At 43.2% G+C, this 18,812-nt stretch overlaps 1 protein-coding gene and 1 long non-coding RNA gene across 4 annotated transcripts in view; both read right to left on the bottom strand.

Annotated features, from left to right (window-relative positions):
• asgr1a (asialoglycoprotein receptor 1a) overlaps positions 1-16,981 on the bottom strand; it is an 18,133-nt gene extending 1,152 nt beyond the window's left edge. The window contains exons 1-7 of one of the 2 annotated variants that reach the window (XM_052459019.1): positions 16,743-16,979; positions 13,997-14,113; positions 13,785-13,889; positions 11,597-11,668; positions 7,728-7,820; positions 5,610-5,764; positions 5,383-5,492 (exon numbers count right to left, since the gene is read on the bottom strand). In XM_052459019.1, coding sequence (XP_052314979.1) covers positions 5,383-5,492; positions 5,610-5,764; positions 7,728-7,820; positions 11,597-11,668; positions 13,785-13,889; positions 13,997-14,113; positions 16,743-16,848 — 758 coding nt within the window. In that variant the 5' untranslated portion in view covers positions 16,849-16,979. Of the gene's footprint in view, positions 1-5,382; positions 5,493-5,609; positions 5,765-7,727; positions 7,821-11,596; positions 11,669-13,784; positions 13,890-13,996; positions 14,114-16,742 lie in introns of both variants that reach the window. The other variant, XM_052459020.1, reaches the window with a different exon arrangement.
• LOC127906601 (uncharacterized) lies at positions 8,850-11,017 on the bottom strand. 2 transcript variants are annotated; one of them, XR_008062014.1, is made up of 3 exons: positions 10,542-11,017; positions 9,589-10,429; positions 8,850-9,312 (listed from the first exon to the last, which is right to left on the bottom strand). It is a non-coding gene; the product is annotated as an uncharacterized LOC127906601 (long non-coding RNA). The 2 variants fall into 2 exon arrangements; XR_008062013.1 differs by having other exon boundaries at positions 8,850-9,361; positions 10,542-11,016.
• Positions 16,982-18,812: the final 1,831 nt, after the last annotated feature.

The following is an 18,812-nucleotide window of genomic DNA, read 5'->3' as shown; positions in this document are numbered from 1 at the left end:
CAGACACGTTATCAGAACAGACACGTTATCAGAACAGACACGTTATCAGAACAGACACGTTATCAGAACAGACACGTTATCAGAACAGACACGTTATCAGAACACACACGTTATCAGAACAGACACGTTATCAGAACAGACACGTTATCAGAACAGACACGTTATCAGAACAGACACGTTATCAGAACAGACACGTTATCAGAACAGACACGTTATCAGAACAGACACGTTATCAGAACAGACACGTTATCAGAACCACACGTTATCAGAACACACACGTTATCAGAACACACACGTTATCAGAACAGACACGTTATCAGAACAGACACGTTATCAGAACAGACACGCTATCAGAACACACACGTTATCAGAACAGACACGCTATCAGAACAGACACGTTATCAGAACACACACGCTATCAGAACACACACGCTATCAGAACAGACACGTTATCAGAACAGACACGTTATCAGAACACACACGCTATCAGAACAGACACGCTATCAGAACAGACACGTTATCAGAACACACACGTTATCAGAACAGACACGTTATCAGAACAGACACGTTATCAGAACAGACACGCTATCAGAACAGACACGCTATCAGAACAGACACGTTATCAGAACAGACACGCTATCAGAACAGACACGCTATCAGAACAGACACGCTATCAGAACAGACACGCTATCAGAACAGACACGCTATCAGAACAGACACGCTATCAGAACAGACACGTTATCAGAACAGACACGTTATCAGAACAGACATGTTATCAGAACAGACACACGTTATCAGAACAGACACGTTATCAGAACAGACACGTTAGCAGAACACAAACGTTATCAGAACAGACACGTTATCAGAACACACACGTTATCAGAACAGACACGTTATCAGAACAGACACGTTATCAGAACACACACGTTATCAGAACACACACGTTATCAGAACAGACACGTTATCAGAACAGACACGTTATCAGAACACACACGTTATCAGAACAGACACGTTATCAGAACAGACACGTTATCAGAACAGACACGTTATCAGAACAGACACGTTATCAGAACACACACGTTATCAGAACACACACGTTATCAGAACAGACACGTTATCAGAACAGACACGTTATCAGAACAGACACGTTATCAGAACAGACATACTATCAGAACAGACATACTATCAGAACAGACACGTTATCAGAACAGACACGTTATCAGAACAGACACGTTATCAGAACAGACACGTTATCAGAACACACACGTTATCAGAACAGACACGTTATCAGAACAGACACGTTATCAGAACACACACGTTATCAGAACAGACACGTTATCAGAACAGACACGCTATCAGAACACACACGTTATCAGAACAGACACGTTATCAGAACAGACACGCTATCAGAACACACACGTTATCAGAACAGACATACTATCAGAACAGACACGTTATCAGAACAGACACGTTATCAGAACAGACACGTTATCAGAACAGACACGTTATCAGAACAGACACGTTATCAGAACAGACACGTTATCAGAACAGACACGTTATCAGAACAGACACGCTATCAGAACACACACGTTATCAGAACAGACACGCTATCAGAACAGACACGTTATCAGAACACACACGCTATCAGAACACACACGCTATCAGAACACACACGCTATCAGAACAGACACGTTATCAGAACACACACGCTATCAGAACAGACACGCTATCAGAACAGACACGTTATCAGAACACACACGTTATCAGAACAGACACGTTATCAGAACAGACACGTTATCAGAACACACACGTTATCAGAACAGACACGTTATCAGAACACACACGTTATCAGAACACACACGTTATCAGAACAGACACGTTATCAGAACAGACACGTTATCAGAACAGACACGTTATCAGAACAGACACGTTATCAGAACACACACGTTATCAGAACAGACACGTTATCAGAACACACATGTTATCAGAACACACACACGTTATCAGAACAGACACGTTATCAGAACAGACACGTTATCAGAACAGACACGTTATCAGAACAGACATACTATCAGAACAGACATACTATCAGAACAGACACGTTATCAGAACAGACACGTTATCAGAACAGACACGTTATCAGAACACACACGTTATCAGAACAGACACGTTATCAGAACAGACACGTTATCAGAACAGACACGTTATCAGAACAGACACGTTATCAGAACAGACATACTATCAGAACAGACATACTATCAGAACAGACATACTATCAGAACAGACACGTTATCAGAACAGACACGTTATCAGAACAGACACGTTATCAGAACACACACGTTATCAGAACAGACACGTTATCAGAACAGACACGTTATCAGAACAGACACGTTATCAGAACAGACATACTATCAGAACAGACATGTTATCAGAACAGACACGTTATCAGAACAGACACGTTATCAGAACAGACACGCTATCAGAACAGACATGTTATCAGAACACACATGTTATCAGAACACACACGCTATCAGAACAGACACGTTATCAGAACAGACACGCTATCAGAACACACATGTTATCAGAACACACACGCTATCAGAACAGACACGTTATCAGAACAGACACGTTATCAGAACACACGTTATCAGAACAGACACACGTTATCAGAACAGACACGTTATCAGAACACACGTTATCAGAACAGACACACGTTATCAGAACAGACACGCTATCAGAACACACGTTATCAGAACAGACACACGTTATCAGAACAGACACGTTATCAGAACACACACGCTATCAGAACAGACACGTTATCAGAACACACACGTTATCAGAACAGACACGTTATCAGAACACACACGCTATCAGAACACACACGTTATCAGAACAGACGCGTTATCAGAACAGACACGTTATCAGAACAGACATGTTATCAGAACAGACGCGTTATCAGAACACACACGCTATCAGAACAGACACGTTATCAGAACAGACGCGTTATCAGAACAGACGCGTTATCAGAACAGACACGTTATCAGAACAGACGCGTTATCAGAACAGACGCGTTATCAGAACAGACGCGTTATCAGAACAGACACGTTATCAGAACAGACACGTTATCAGAACAGACACGTTATCAGAACAGACATACTATCAGAACAGACACGTTATCAGAACACACACGTTATCAGAACAGACACGTTATCAGAACAGACACGTTATCAGAACAGACATGTTATCAGAACAGACACGTAATCAGAACACACACGTTATCAGAACAGACACGTTATCAGAACACACACGTTATCAGAACAGACATACTATCAGAACAGACACGTTATCAGAACACACACGTTATCAGAACAGACACGTTATCAGAACAGACACGTTATCAGAACACACACGTTATCAGAACAGACACGTTATCAGAACACACACGTTATCAGAACAGACACGCTATCAGAACACACATGTTATCAGAACAGACATGTTATCAGAACAGACACACGTTATCAGAACAGACATGTTATCAGAACAGACACGTTATCAGAACAGACACGTTATCAGAACAGACACGTTATCAGAACAGACACGTTATCAGAACAGACACGTTATCAGAACAGACACGTTATCAGAACAGACACGTTATCAGAACAGACACGTTATCAGAACACACACGTTATCAGAACAGACACGTTATCAGAACACACACGTTATCAGAACAGACACGTTATCAGAACACACACGCTATCAGAACAGACACACGTTATCAGAACAGACACGTTATCAGAACACACACGTTATCAGAACAGACACGTTATCAAAACAGACACGTTATCAGAACAGACATGTTATCAGAACACACACGTTATCAGAACAGACACGTTATCAGAACACACACGTTATCAGAACAGACACGTTATCAGAACAGACACGTTATCAGAACAGACACGTTATCAGAACAGACGCGTTATCAGAACAGACACGTTATCAGAACAGACATACTATCAGAACAGACATACTATCAGAACAGACATGTTATCAGAACAGACACGTTATCAGAACAGACACGTTATCAGAACAGACATACTATCAGAACAGACACGTTATCAGAACAGACATGTTATCAGAACAGACACGTTATCCGAACAGACACACGTTATCAGAACAGACACGTTATCAGAACAGACACGTTATCAGAACAGACACGTTATCAGAACAGACATACTATCCGAACAGACACACGTTATCAGAACACACACGTTATCAGAACAGACACGTTATCAGAACAGACACGTTATCAGAACAGACGCGTTATCAGAACAGACACGTTATCAGAACAGACACGTTATCAGAACAGACATACTATCCGAACAGACACACGTTATCAGAACAGACACACGTTATCAGAACAGACACGTTATCAGAACAGACACGTTATCAGAACAGACACGTTATCAGAACAGACACGTTATCAGAACAGACACACGTTATCAGAACAGACACACGTTATCAGAACAGACACACGTTATCAGAACAGACACGTTATCAGAACAGACACGTTATCAGAACAGACATGTTATCAGAACACACACGTTATCAGAACAGACACGTTATCAGAACAGACACGTTATCAGAACACACACGTTATCAGAACACACACGTTATCAGAACAGACACGTTATCAGAACAGACACGCTATCAGAACAGACACGTTATCAGAACACACACGTTATCAGAACAGACACGTTATCAGAACAGACACGTTATCAGAACACACACGTTATCAGAACAGACACGTTATCAGAACAGACACGTTATCAGAACAGACACGTTATCAGAACAGACACGTTATCAGAACAGACACACGTTATCAGAACAGACACACGTTATCAGAACAGACACACGTTATCAGAACAGACACGTTATCAGAACAGACACGTTATCAGAACAGACATGTTATCAGAACCCACACGTTATCAGAACAGACACGTTATCAGAACAGACACGTTATCAGAACACACACGTTATCAGAACACACACGTTATCAGAACAGACACGTTATCAGAACAGACACGTTATCAGAACAGACATGTTATCAGAACAGACACGTTATCAGAACAGACACGTTATCAGAACAGACACGTTATCAGAACAGACATGTTATCAGAACAGACACGTTATCAGAACAGACACGTTATCAGAACAGACACGCTATCAGAACAGACACGCTATCAGAACACAGACACGTTATCAGAACACACACGTTATCAGAACAGACACGCTATCAGAACAGACATGTTATCAGAACAGACACGTTATCAGAACAGACACGTTATCAGAACAGACACGTTATCAGAACACAGACTGTGGTACCTGCGGTCCATGATATAAGGTGTTCCATCCACCCACTCCCATTCTCCTGTCCTCTCATCTGACAGTCCAATCCAGAAGAACAGCGGCTTGGTACTGCCTGTTACAAAGTCCTGGCAACACACACACACACACACACACACACACACACACACACACACACACACACACACAGAGTTAGGACATGTGTGTGCGTGTGGTGTGTGTACGTGCCTACGTGTGTGTCTTACCCAGTCCTGTTCAGTCTTCAGTACAGCCAGCTGGGCATTGTAGTTAGAGCAGTAGTCTCGAGCCTGGTTCCATGGTAACCCGTCAGACGAGAAGAAGTAGCAGGAGGAGGAGCCAGACAACACCCAGCCAAGTGGACAGCACCCTGAAACTGTGTCTACACATAGACACATTCACATATTACAATAGACACACACTACACACACATAGACACCCTACACATAGACACAGAGACACACTACACAGAGACACCCTACACATAGACACAGAGACACCCTACACATAGACACACTACACATAGACACCCTACACATAGACACACTACACATAGACACAGAGACACTACACATAGACACACTACACATAGACACAGAGACACACTACACATAGACACACTACACATAGACACACTACACATAGACACAGAGACACACTACACATAGACACCCTACACATAGACACAGAGACACACTACACATAGACACAGAGACACACTACACATAGACACAGAGACACACTACACATAGACACACTACACATAGACACAGACACACTACACATAGACACAGACACACTACACATAGACACAGACACAGACACCCTACACATAGACACAGACACACTACACATAGACACAGACACCCTACACATAGACACAGACACACTACACATAGACACAGACACACTACACATAGACACAGACACCCTACACATAGACACAGACACCCTACACATAGACACAGACACACTACACATAGACACAGAGACACACTACACATAGACACCCTACACATAGACACAGAGACACACTACACATAGACACACTACACATAGACACAGACACACTACACATAGACACAGACACACTACACATAGACACAGACACACTACACATAGACACAGACACACTACACATAGACACAGACACCCTACACATAGACACACTACACATAGACAAACTACACATAGACAAACTACACATAGACACACTACACTACACATAGACACCCTACACATAGACACAGAGACACACTACACATAGACACACTACACATAGACACACTACACATAGACACACTACACATAGACACACATAGACACAGAGACACACTACACATACACACACTACACATAGACACACTACACATAGACACAGAGACACACTACACACTACACATAGACACACTACACATAGACACACTACACATAGACACACTACACATAGACACACTACACAGAGACACACTACACATAGACACAGAGACACACTACATATAGACACACTACACATAGACACACTACACATAGACACACTACACATAGACACACTACACATAGACACACTACACATAGACACAGAGACACACTACACATATACACACTACACATAGACACACTACACACAGACACACTACACATAGACACACTACACATAGACACACTACACATAGACACACTACACATAGACACAGAGACACACTACACATATACACACTACACATAGACACATAGACACATAGACACATAGACACACTACACATAGACACATTGACACACTACACATAGACACATAGACACACTACACATAGACACATAGACACACTACACATAGACACACTACACATAGACACAGACACACTACACATAGACACATAGACACACTACACATAGACACACTACACACAGACACACTACACACTACACATAGACACACTACACATAGACACACTACACATAGACACACTACACACAGACACACTACACATAGACACATAGACACACTACACATAGACACACTACACATAGACACATAGACACATAGACACATAGACACACTACACATAGACACAGAGACACACTACACATATACACACTACACATAGACACACTACACACAGACACACTACACATAGACACACTACACATAGACACATAGACACACTACACATAGACACATAGAGACACTACACATAGACACATAGACACACTACACATAGACACATAGACACACTACACATAGACACATAGACACACTACACATAGACACATAGAGACACTACACATAGACACATAGACACACTACACATAGACACACTGTATAGTTTACTGAGTGTGTTTACCGTTGTGCAGGACTCTGTCTAAGGAACACTTCAATCCGGCTACAGCAGAACGAAGGGACTCCAACTGATCAAACTCCTTCACCGACTCCGACACTTTAACACAGAAAACACACACACACATAGACACCATGCACACATAGACACCATGCACACACACACATAGACACCATGCACACACACACACACACACATAGACACCATGCACACATAGACACCATGCACACACACACACACACACATAGACACCATGCACACACACACACATAGACACCACACACACACACACACACACACACACACACACACATAGACACCATGCGCACACACACACACACACACACACACACACACACACACACACACACACACACACACATAGACACCATGCACACACACACACACACACACATAAACACCATGCGCACACACACACACATAGACACACACACACACACATAGACACCATGCACACACACACACACACACACACACACACACACACACACACACACACACACACACACACACACACACACCACACACACACACACACACAGACACCATGCACACACACACACACATAGACACCATGCACACACACACACACATAGACACCATGCACACACACACACACACAGACACCATGCACACACACACACACACACACACACACACACACAGAAAACACACACATAGACGCCATGCACACACACACACAGATACACACATACACACACAGATAGTACCAATTAAGGTTATATGATGCACTGTATCTAACATTCCTTATGCATATTGTTCACATGGAACCAGTGTTGTGATAGTTCAGTCTGAGGGGGGAATGATTACCAGACACACCTGACACACTACAGAGACACATAGACAGGTAAGAAGAGACCAGACACACCTGACACACTACAGAGACACATAGACAGGTAAGAAGAGACCAGACACACCTGACACACTACAGAGACACATAGACAGGTAAGAAGAGACCAGACACACCTGACACACTACAGAGACACATAGACAGGTAAGAAGAGACCAGACACACCTGACACACTACAGAGACACATAGACAGGTAAGAAGAGACCAGACACACCTGACACACTACAGAGACACATAGACAGGTAAGAAGAGACCAGACACACTACAGAGACACATAGACAGGTAAGAAGAGACCAGACACACCTGACACACTACAGAGACACATAGACAGGTAAGAAGAGACCAGACACACCTGACACACTACAGAGACACATAGACAGGTAAGAAGAGACCAGACACACTACAGAGACACATAGACAGGTAAGAAGAGACCAGACACACTACAGAGACACATAGACAGGTAAGAAGAGACCAGACACACTACAGAGACACATAGACAGGTAAGAAGAGACCAGACACACTACAGAGACACATAGACAGGTAAGAAGAGACCAGACACACCTGACACACTACAGAGACACATAGACAGGTACGAAGAGACCAGACACACTACAGAGACACATAGACAGGTAAGAAGAGACCAGACACACCTGACACACTACAGAGACACATAGACAGGTAAGAAGAGACCAGACACACCTGACACACTACAGAGACACATAGACAGGTAAGAAGAGACCAGACACACCTGACACACTACAGAGACACATAGACAGGTAAGAAGAGACCAGACACACTACAGAGACACATAGACAGGTAAGAAGAGACCAGACACACCTGACACACTACAGAGACACAGAGACAGGTAAGAAGAGACCAGACACACCTGACACACTACAGAGACACATAGACAGGTAAGAAGAGACCAGACACACTACAGAGACACATAGACAGGTAAGAAGAGACCAGACACACTACAGAGACACATAGACAGGTAAGAAGAGACCAGACACACCTGACACACTACAGAGACACAGAGACAGGTAAGAAGAGACCAGACACACCTGACACACTACAGAGACACATAGACAGGTAAGAAGAGACCAGACACACTACAGAGACACATAGACAGGTAAGAAGAGACCAGACACACCTGACACACTACAGAGACACATAGACAGGTAAGAAGAGACCAGACACACTACAGAGACACATAGACAGGTAAGAAGAGACCAGACACACTACAGAGACACATAGACAGGTAAGAAGAGACCAGACACACTACAGAGACACATAGATAGGTAAGAAGAGACCAGACACACTACAGAGACACATAGACAGGTAAGAAGAGATCAGACACACTACAGAGACACATAGACAGGTAAGAAGAGACCAGACACACTACAGAGACACATAGACAGGTAAGAAGAGACCAGACACACCTGACACACTACAGAGACACATAGACAGGTACGAAGAGACCAGACACACTACAGAGACACATAGACAGGTAAGAAGAGACCAGACACACCTGACACACTACAGAGACACATAGACAGGTAAGAAGAGACCAGACACACCTGACACACTACAGAGACACATAGACAGGTAAGAAGAGACCAGACACACCTGACACACTACAGAGACACATAGACAGGTAAGAAGAGACCAGACACACTACAGAGACACATAGACAGGTAAGAAGAGACCAGACACACCTGACACACTACAGAGACACAGAGACAGGTAAGAAGAGACCAGACACACCTGACACACTACAGAGACACATAGACAGGTAAGAAGAGACCAGACACACCTGACACACTACAGAGACACAGAGGCAGGTAAGAAGAGACCAGACACACCTGACACACTACAGAGACACAGAGACAGGTAAGAAGAGGTTTGACCAGACACACCTGACACACTACAGAGACACATAGACAGGTAAGAAGAGACCAGACACACCTGACACACTACAGAGACACAGAGACAGGTAAGAAGAGACCAGACACACCTGACACACTACAGAGACACATAGACAGGTAAGAAGAGACCAGACACACTACAGAGACACATAGACAGGTAAGAAGAGACCAGACACACTACAGAGACACATAGACAGGTAAGAAGAGACCAGACACACTACAGAGACACATAGACAGGTAAGAAGAGACCAGACACACTACAGAGACACATAGATAGGTAAGAAGAGACCAGACTCACTACAGAGACACATAGACAGGTAAGAAGAGACCAGACACACTACAGAGACACATAGACAGGTAAGAAGAGACCAGACACACTACAGAGACACATAGACAGGTAAGAAGAGACCAGACACACTACAGAGACACATAGACAGGTAAGAAGAGACCAGACACACTACAGAGACACATAGACAGGTAAGAAGAGACCAGACACACTACAGAGACACATAGACAGGTAAGAAGAGACCAGACACACCTGACACACTACAGAGACACATAGACAGGTAAGAAGAGACCAGACACACTACAGAGACACATAGACAGGTAAGAAGATACCAGACACACCTGACACACTACAGAGACACATAGACAGGTAAGAAGAGACCAGACACACTACAGAGACACATAGACAGGTAAGAAGAGACCAGACACACCTGACACACTACAGAGACACATAGACAGGTAAGAAGAGACCAGACACACTACAGAGACACATAGACAGGTAAGAAGAGACCAGACACACCTGACACACTACAGAGACACATAGACAGGTAAGAAGAGACCAGACACACCTGACACACTACAGAGACACATAGACAGGTAAGAAGAGACCAGACACACCTGACACACTACAGAGACACATAGACAGGTAAGAAGAGACCAGACACACCTGACACACTACAGAGACACATAGACAGGTAAGAAGAGACCAGACACACCTGACACACTACAGAGACACATAGACAGGTAAGAAGAGGTTTGACCAGACACACCTGAATCCAGCTTTCGTTCTGTCATTTCCATGGTGAACTTCTGCCTTCCAATCTCCTTCTGCAACTCTGCCTCTGGAGGCAAAGAGAGATACTGTGTGTGTGTGTGTGTGTGTGTGTGTGTGTGTGTGTGTGTGTGTGTGTGTGTGTGTGTGTGTGTGTGTGTGTGTGTGTGTGTGTGTGTGTGTGTGTGTGTGTGTGTGTGTGTGTGTGTGTGGGTGTGACCCCTCCTGACCCCTCCTGTCTCAGCCTCCAGTATTTGTGCTGCAGTAGTTTATGTGTCGGGGGGCTAGGGTCAGTCTGTTATATCTGGAGTACTTCTCCTGTCCTATTCGGTGTCCTGTGTGAATCTAAGTGTGCGTTCTCTAATTCTCTCTTAGCCAAAAGGAGACTCCTCCGACGTCTGTGTGGAACCTGCCTTCCTTACAGCAACACTACAGATCTAGAAAATCTGACTTTTAAATCAGTTTAATATGCTTAATTTAACATGCTCAATTGAATTATTAAAATCACCCTTTTTAATCAGTTGAATATGCTCAATTTAATTATTAAATTCAACCTACTCTAGTAATCAGTTCATGTTTAATGCTGAATATCATGTCATGTTATACTGAATACCAGTGCTGAATATCATGTCATGTTATACTGAATACCAGTGCTAAATATCATGTCATGTTATACTGAATACCAGTGCTAAATATCATGTCATGTTATACTGAATACCAGTGCTGAATATCATGTCATGTTATACTGAATACCAGTGCTAAATATCATGTCATGTTATACTGAATACCAGTGCTAAATATCATGTCATGTTATACTGAATACCAGTGCTAAATATCATGTCATGTTATACTGAATACCAGTGCTGAATATCATGTCATGTTATACTGAATACCAGTGCTAAATATCATGTCATGTTATACTGAATACCAGTGCTAAATATCATGTCATGTTATACTGAATACCAGTGCTAAATATCATGTCATGTTATACTGAATACCAGTGCTAAATATCATGTCATGTTATACTGAATACCAGTGCTAAATATCATGTCACGTTATACTGAATACCAGTGCTAAATATCATGTCATGTTATACTGAATACCAGTGCTAAATATCATGTCATGTTATACTGAATACCAGTGCTAAATATCATGTCACGTTATACTGAATACCAGTCCTAAATATCATGTCATGTTATACTGAATACCAGTGCTAAATTATTAGTGCATTTTGGGATTGGTTTAACACTTAACAGTGAAAACAGGGTGGATGTTTAGTGTGTGTATGCATCATATGTGGATGTGTGGTGTGTGCATGGTCTGTGTGTGTGCATGGTCTGTGTGTGTGCATGGTCTGTGTGTGTGCATGGTCTGTGTGTGTGCATGGTCTGTGTGTGTGCATGGTCTGTGTTTGTGCATGGTCTGTGTGTGTGCATGGTCTGTGTGTGTGCATGGTCTGTGTGTGTGCATGGTCTGTGTTTGTGCATGGTCTGTGTTTGTGCATGGTCTGTGTTTGTGCATGGTCAGTGTGTGTGCATGGTCAGTGTTTGTTGTGTGTGGTGTGTGTGTGTGAGTGTCGGCATTGAGTAATTGTCTCTGGCTCCCTCCTAGTTAAGGGGAGTGATGAGCTCCACAGCAGTCTCTCAACTCAATCGCTGGTTGAAAACTGTTTTCTGCCCCTCCCAAAAGATAGAATTTGTAGATAATTGGCCCTCTTTCTGGAACTCACCCACAAACAGGACAATGCCTGGCCTGCTGAGGAGTGACAGACTCCATCCTAGCTGGAGGGGTGCTCTCATCTTATCTGCCAACATAGACAGGGCTCTAACTCCTCTAGCTCCACAATGAAATAGGGTGCAGGCCAGGCAGCAGGCTGTTAGCCAGCCTGCCAGCATAGTGGAGTCTGCCACTAGCACAGTCAGTGTTGTCAGCTCAGCTATCACCATTGAGACCGTGTCTGTGCCTCGACCTAGGTTGGGCAAAACTAAACATGTTCGCCTCAGCAATCTCACTGGATTTTTTCATTTTCTTTCTTTCTTTCTTTCTTTCTTTCTTTCTTTCTTTCTTTCTTTCTTTCTTTCTTTCTTTCTTTCTTTCTCTCTCTGAGGACCTGAGCGTGTGGTGTGTGGGTGTGTGGTTGTGTGGGTGTGTAGTGTGTGGGTGTGTGGATGTGTGTGGGTGTGTACCTGAGGCTTTGCTCTGTTGTAGAGTGGTGATGACAGTCTGAACAGCCGAACTCAGGTTGGCAACAGTCTTTTCTATTGACGAGAACCTGCTGTCAGTATTCCTATCTACACACACACACACACACACACACACACACACACACACACACACAGGAGAGTGTGGGTTAGACACAATAGTGTGAGTGTGCGAGTGTACATGTGTGTGTACTCACTGCTGACGGAGACAAAGATGATCAGAGCCAATAGGAAGAAAGCAGACAGAACAGGCCCCGCCCACATCCATCTCCCTCTGCCTGATTGGTGCGCTTGGCCTAACCCCGACTCAGGCTCTACACACAGACACAAACACACAGAGACACACACACTTCATATAGTAAGGTATACGTAGAGCCAGCACACTTCATATAGTAAGGTATACGTAGAGCCAGCACACTTCATATAGTAAGGTATACGTAGAGCCAGCACACTTCATATAGTAAGTTATACGTAGAGCCAGCACACTTCATATAGTAAGTTATATGTAGAGCCAGCACACTTCATATCGTAAGGTATACGTAGAGCCAGCACACTTCATATAGTAAGTTATATGTAGAGCCAGCACACTTCATATAGTAAGTTATATGTAGAGCCAGCACACTTCATATAGTAAGGTATACGTAGAGCCAGCACACTTCATATAGTAAGTTATATGTAGAGCCAGCACACTTCATATAGTAAGGTATACGTAGAGCCAGCACACTCCTCACATTGGGACTAACCAAGTGTATTTCAAACCTCTCCTCACATTGGGACTAACCAAGTGTATTTCAAACCTCTCCTCACATTGGGACTAACCAAGTGTATTTCATACCTCTCCTCGCATTGGGACTAACCAAGTGTATTTCATACCTCTCCTCACTTTGGGACTAACCAAGTGTATTTCAAACCTCTCCTCACATTGGGACTAACCAAGTGTATTTCAAACCTCTCCTCAAATTGGGACTAACCAAGTGTATTTCAAACCTCTCCTCACATTGGGACTAACCAAGTGTATTTCAAACCTCTCCTCCCCTGAGGACTCTAACCAAGTGTATTTCAAACCTCTCCTCACATTGGGACTAACCAAGTGTATTTCAAACCTCTCCTCACATTGGGACTAACCAAGTGTATTTCAAACCTCTCCTCACATTGGGACTAACCAAGTGTATTTCAAACCTCTCCTCCCCTGAGGACTCTAACCAAGTGTATTTCAAACCTCTCCTCCCCTGAGGACTCTAACCAAGTGTATTTCAAACCTCTCCTCACATTGGGACTAACCAAGTGTATTTCAAACCTCTCCTCACATTGGGACTAACCAAGTGTATTTCATACCTCTCCTCACATTGGGACTAACCAAGTGTATTTCAAACCTCTCCTCACATTGGGACTAACCAAGTGTATTTCATACCTCTCCTCACATTGGGACTAACCAAGTGTATTTCAAACCTCTCCTCACATTGGGACTAACCAAGTGTATTTCATACCTCTCCTCACATTGGGACTAACCAAGTGTATTTCATACCTCTCCTCACATTGGGACTAACCAAGTGTATTTCAAACCTCTCCTCACATTGGGACTAACCAAGTGTATTTCAAACCTCTCCTCACATTGGGACTAACCAAGTGTATTTCAAACCTCTCCTCCCCTGAGGACTCTAACCAAGTGTATTTCAAACCTCTCCTCCCCTGAGGACTCTAACCAAGCGGTTCTCAAAACTCTAGCCCAGTGGATCTCAAACCTCTTCTTACCTTGGGACTCTAGCCCAGTGGATCTCAAACCTCTTCTTACCTTGGGACTCTAGCCTAGTGGATCTCAAACCTCTTCTTATCTTGGGACTCTAGCCCAGTGCATCTCAAACCTCCTCTTATCTTGGGACTCTAGCCCAGTGGATCTCAAACCTCTTCTTACCTTGGGACTCTAGCCCAGTGGATCTCAAACCTCTTCTTATCTTGGGACTCTAGCCCAGTGGATCTCAAACCTCTTCTTATCTTGGGACTCTAGCCCAGTGGATCTCAAACCTCTTCTTATCTTGGGACTCTAGCCCAGTGGATCTCAAACCTCTTCTTATCTTGGGACTCTAGCCCAGTGGATCTCAAACCTCTTCTTATCTTGGGACTCTAGCCCAGTGGATCTCAAACCTCTTCTTATCTTGGGACTCTAGCCCAGTGGATCTCAAACCTCTTCTTATCTTGGGACTCTAGCCCAGTGGATCTCAAACCTCTTCTTATCTTGGGACTCTAGCCTAGTGGATCTCAAACCTTTCTTCCAGCTTTTCCATGTATTGGATTTATTTATTAGAGCAAACACACCCGATTCAACTTGTCAACTAATCATCAAGCCCTTGACTAGGTCAATCAGGTGAGCTAGTTCAGGGCTAAATCAAAGTTGTAAAATGTCTGGTCTCCCAAGGAGAGTTTTGGGAAGCACTGATCTAAAGCACTGAAACATCACACACACAACAACACCACATACACTACACACACAAACTACACAAACACTACACACACTACACACACAAACACCCACACCACACACAACCACACACACACACTATACACTGATCTAAAGCACTGAAACATCACACACACAACAACACCACATACACTACACACACAAACTACACAAACACTACACACACTACACACACAAACACCCACACCACACACAACCACACACACACACTATACACTGATCTAAAGCACTGAAACATCACACACACAACAACACCACATACACTACACACACAAACTACACAAACACTACACACACACACACACAACCCCACAAACACCATACAACCACACACACACACACAACCACACACCACACACACACAACCGCACACACCATACACAAAATACACAACCACACAATCACACCATACACACCATACACACGACACACACAACCACACAACCCCACAAACACCACACACACACCTTTGGTCCAGAAGGCTCGGTTGTCGCTGGTGTCTGTATTTTGGAAGTCGTCATGATATTCTGTAGTCATGACAACAGACCCCTGGACGGACCCAGGCTCCTTCATCACAACCTATTCTGTAGATATTCTAGTTCTATTCTATAGATATTACAGTTCAGGAAATCCAGAGTGCGTTCGCGACTAAGTCTCTGAGTGGTGTGTGTGTGTTTGGGACCCAAACTATCGGTCACTGCACCCCAACCTGCACTTTGAGCCACCTACTGAGTCTGTGTGAGTGTTGTGCTGTGTGTGTGTGTGTTTACCCTAACAGTAAAACTAACATTGGGACACGTGTGAGAAAGACCACCTTTGTCTCTCTCTCTCTGAGGTCAGTCAGGTCTCACGTTGTTGAAGAGCCCTTAATCAATCAAATCAAATTGTCTGTGTCACATGCGCCGAATACAACAGGTGTAGTAGACCTTACAGTGAAATGCTGAATACAACAGGTGTAGTAGACCTTACAGTGAAATGCTGAATACAACAGGTGTAGTAGACCTCACAGTGAAATGCTGAATACAACAGGTGTAGTAGACCTCACAGTGAAATGCTGAATACAACAGGTGTGGTAGACATTACAGTGAAATGCTGAATACAACAGGTGTAGTAGACCTCACAGTGAAATGCTGAATACAACAGGTGTAGTAGACCTCACAGTGAAATGCTGAATACAACAGGTGTAGTAGACATTACAGTGAAATGCTGAATACAACAGGTGTAGTAGACATTACAGTGAAATGCTGAATACAACAGGTGTAGTAGACCTCACAGTGAAATGCCGAATACAACAGGTATAGTAGACATTAAAGTGAAATGCTGAATACAACAGGTGTAGTAGACCTCACAGTGAAATGCTGAATACAACAGGTGTAGTAGACCTCACAGTGAAATGCTGAATACAACAGGTGTAGTAGACATTACAGTGAAATGCTGAATACAACAGGTGTAGTAGACATTACAGTGAAATGCTGAATACAACAGGTGTAGTAGACCTCACAGTGAAATGTTGAATACAACAGGTGTAGTAGACATTACAGTGAAATGCTGAATACAACAGGTGTAGTAGACATTACAGTGAAATGCTGAATACAACAGGTGTAGTAGACCTCACAGTGAAATGCCGAATACAACAGGTATAGTAGACATTAAAGTGAAATGCTGAATACAACAGGTGTAGTAGACCTCACAGTGAAATGCTGAATACAACAGGTGTGGTAGACATTACAGTGAAATGCTGAATACAACAGGTGTAGTAGACCTCACAGTGAAATGCTGAATACAACAGGTGTAGTAGACCTCACAGTGAAATGCTGAATACAACAGGTGTAGTAGACATTACAGTGAAATGCTGAATACAACAGGTGTAGTAGACATTACAGTGAAATGCTGAATACAACAGGTGTAGTAGACCTCACAGTGAAATGTTGAATACAACAGGTGTAGTAGACATTACAGTGAAATGCTGAATACAACAGGTGTAGTAGACATTACAGTGAAATGTTGAATACAACAGGTGTAGTAGACATTACAGTGAAATGCTGAATACAACAGGTGTTGTAGACATTACAGTGAAATGCTAAATACAACAGGTGTAGTAGACCTTACAGTGAAACGCTGAATACAACAGGTGTAGTAGACCTCACAGTGAAATGCTGAATACAACAGGTGTAGTAGACCTCACAGTGAAATGCTGAATACAACAGGTATAGTAGACCTTACAGTGAAATGCTGAATACAACAGGTGTAGTAGACCTTACAGTGAAACGCTGAATACAACAGGTGTAGTAGACCTCACAGTGAAATGCTGAATACAACAGGTATAGTAGACATTACAGTGAAATGCTGAATACAACAGGTATAGTAGACCTTACAGTGAAATGCTAAATACAACAGGTGTAGTAGACCTTACAGTGAAACGCTGAATACAACAGGTGTAGTAGACCTCACAGTGAAATGCTGAATACAACAGGTGTAGTAGACCTCACAGTGAAATGCTGAATACAACAGGTATAGTAGACATTACAGTGAAATGC

The sequence above is a fragment of the Oncorhynchus keta genome, chromosome 13 (assembly GCF_023373465.1).
Source record: "Oncorhynchus keta strain PuntledgeMale-10-30-2019 chromosome 13, Oket_V2, whole genome shotgun sequence".
NCBI classification, from domain to species: domain Eukaryota; kingdom Metazoa; phylum Chordata; class Actinopteri; order Salmoniformes; family Salmonidae; genus Oncorhynchus; species Oncorhynchus keta.
The sequence above is the reverse complement of the archived record's forward strand: the minus strand, read 5'-3'. Positions and strand labels throughout refer to the sequence as shown.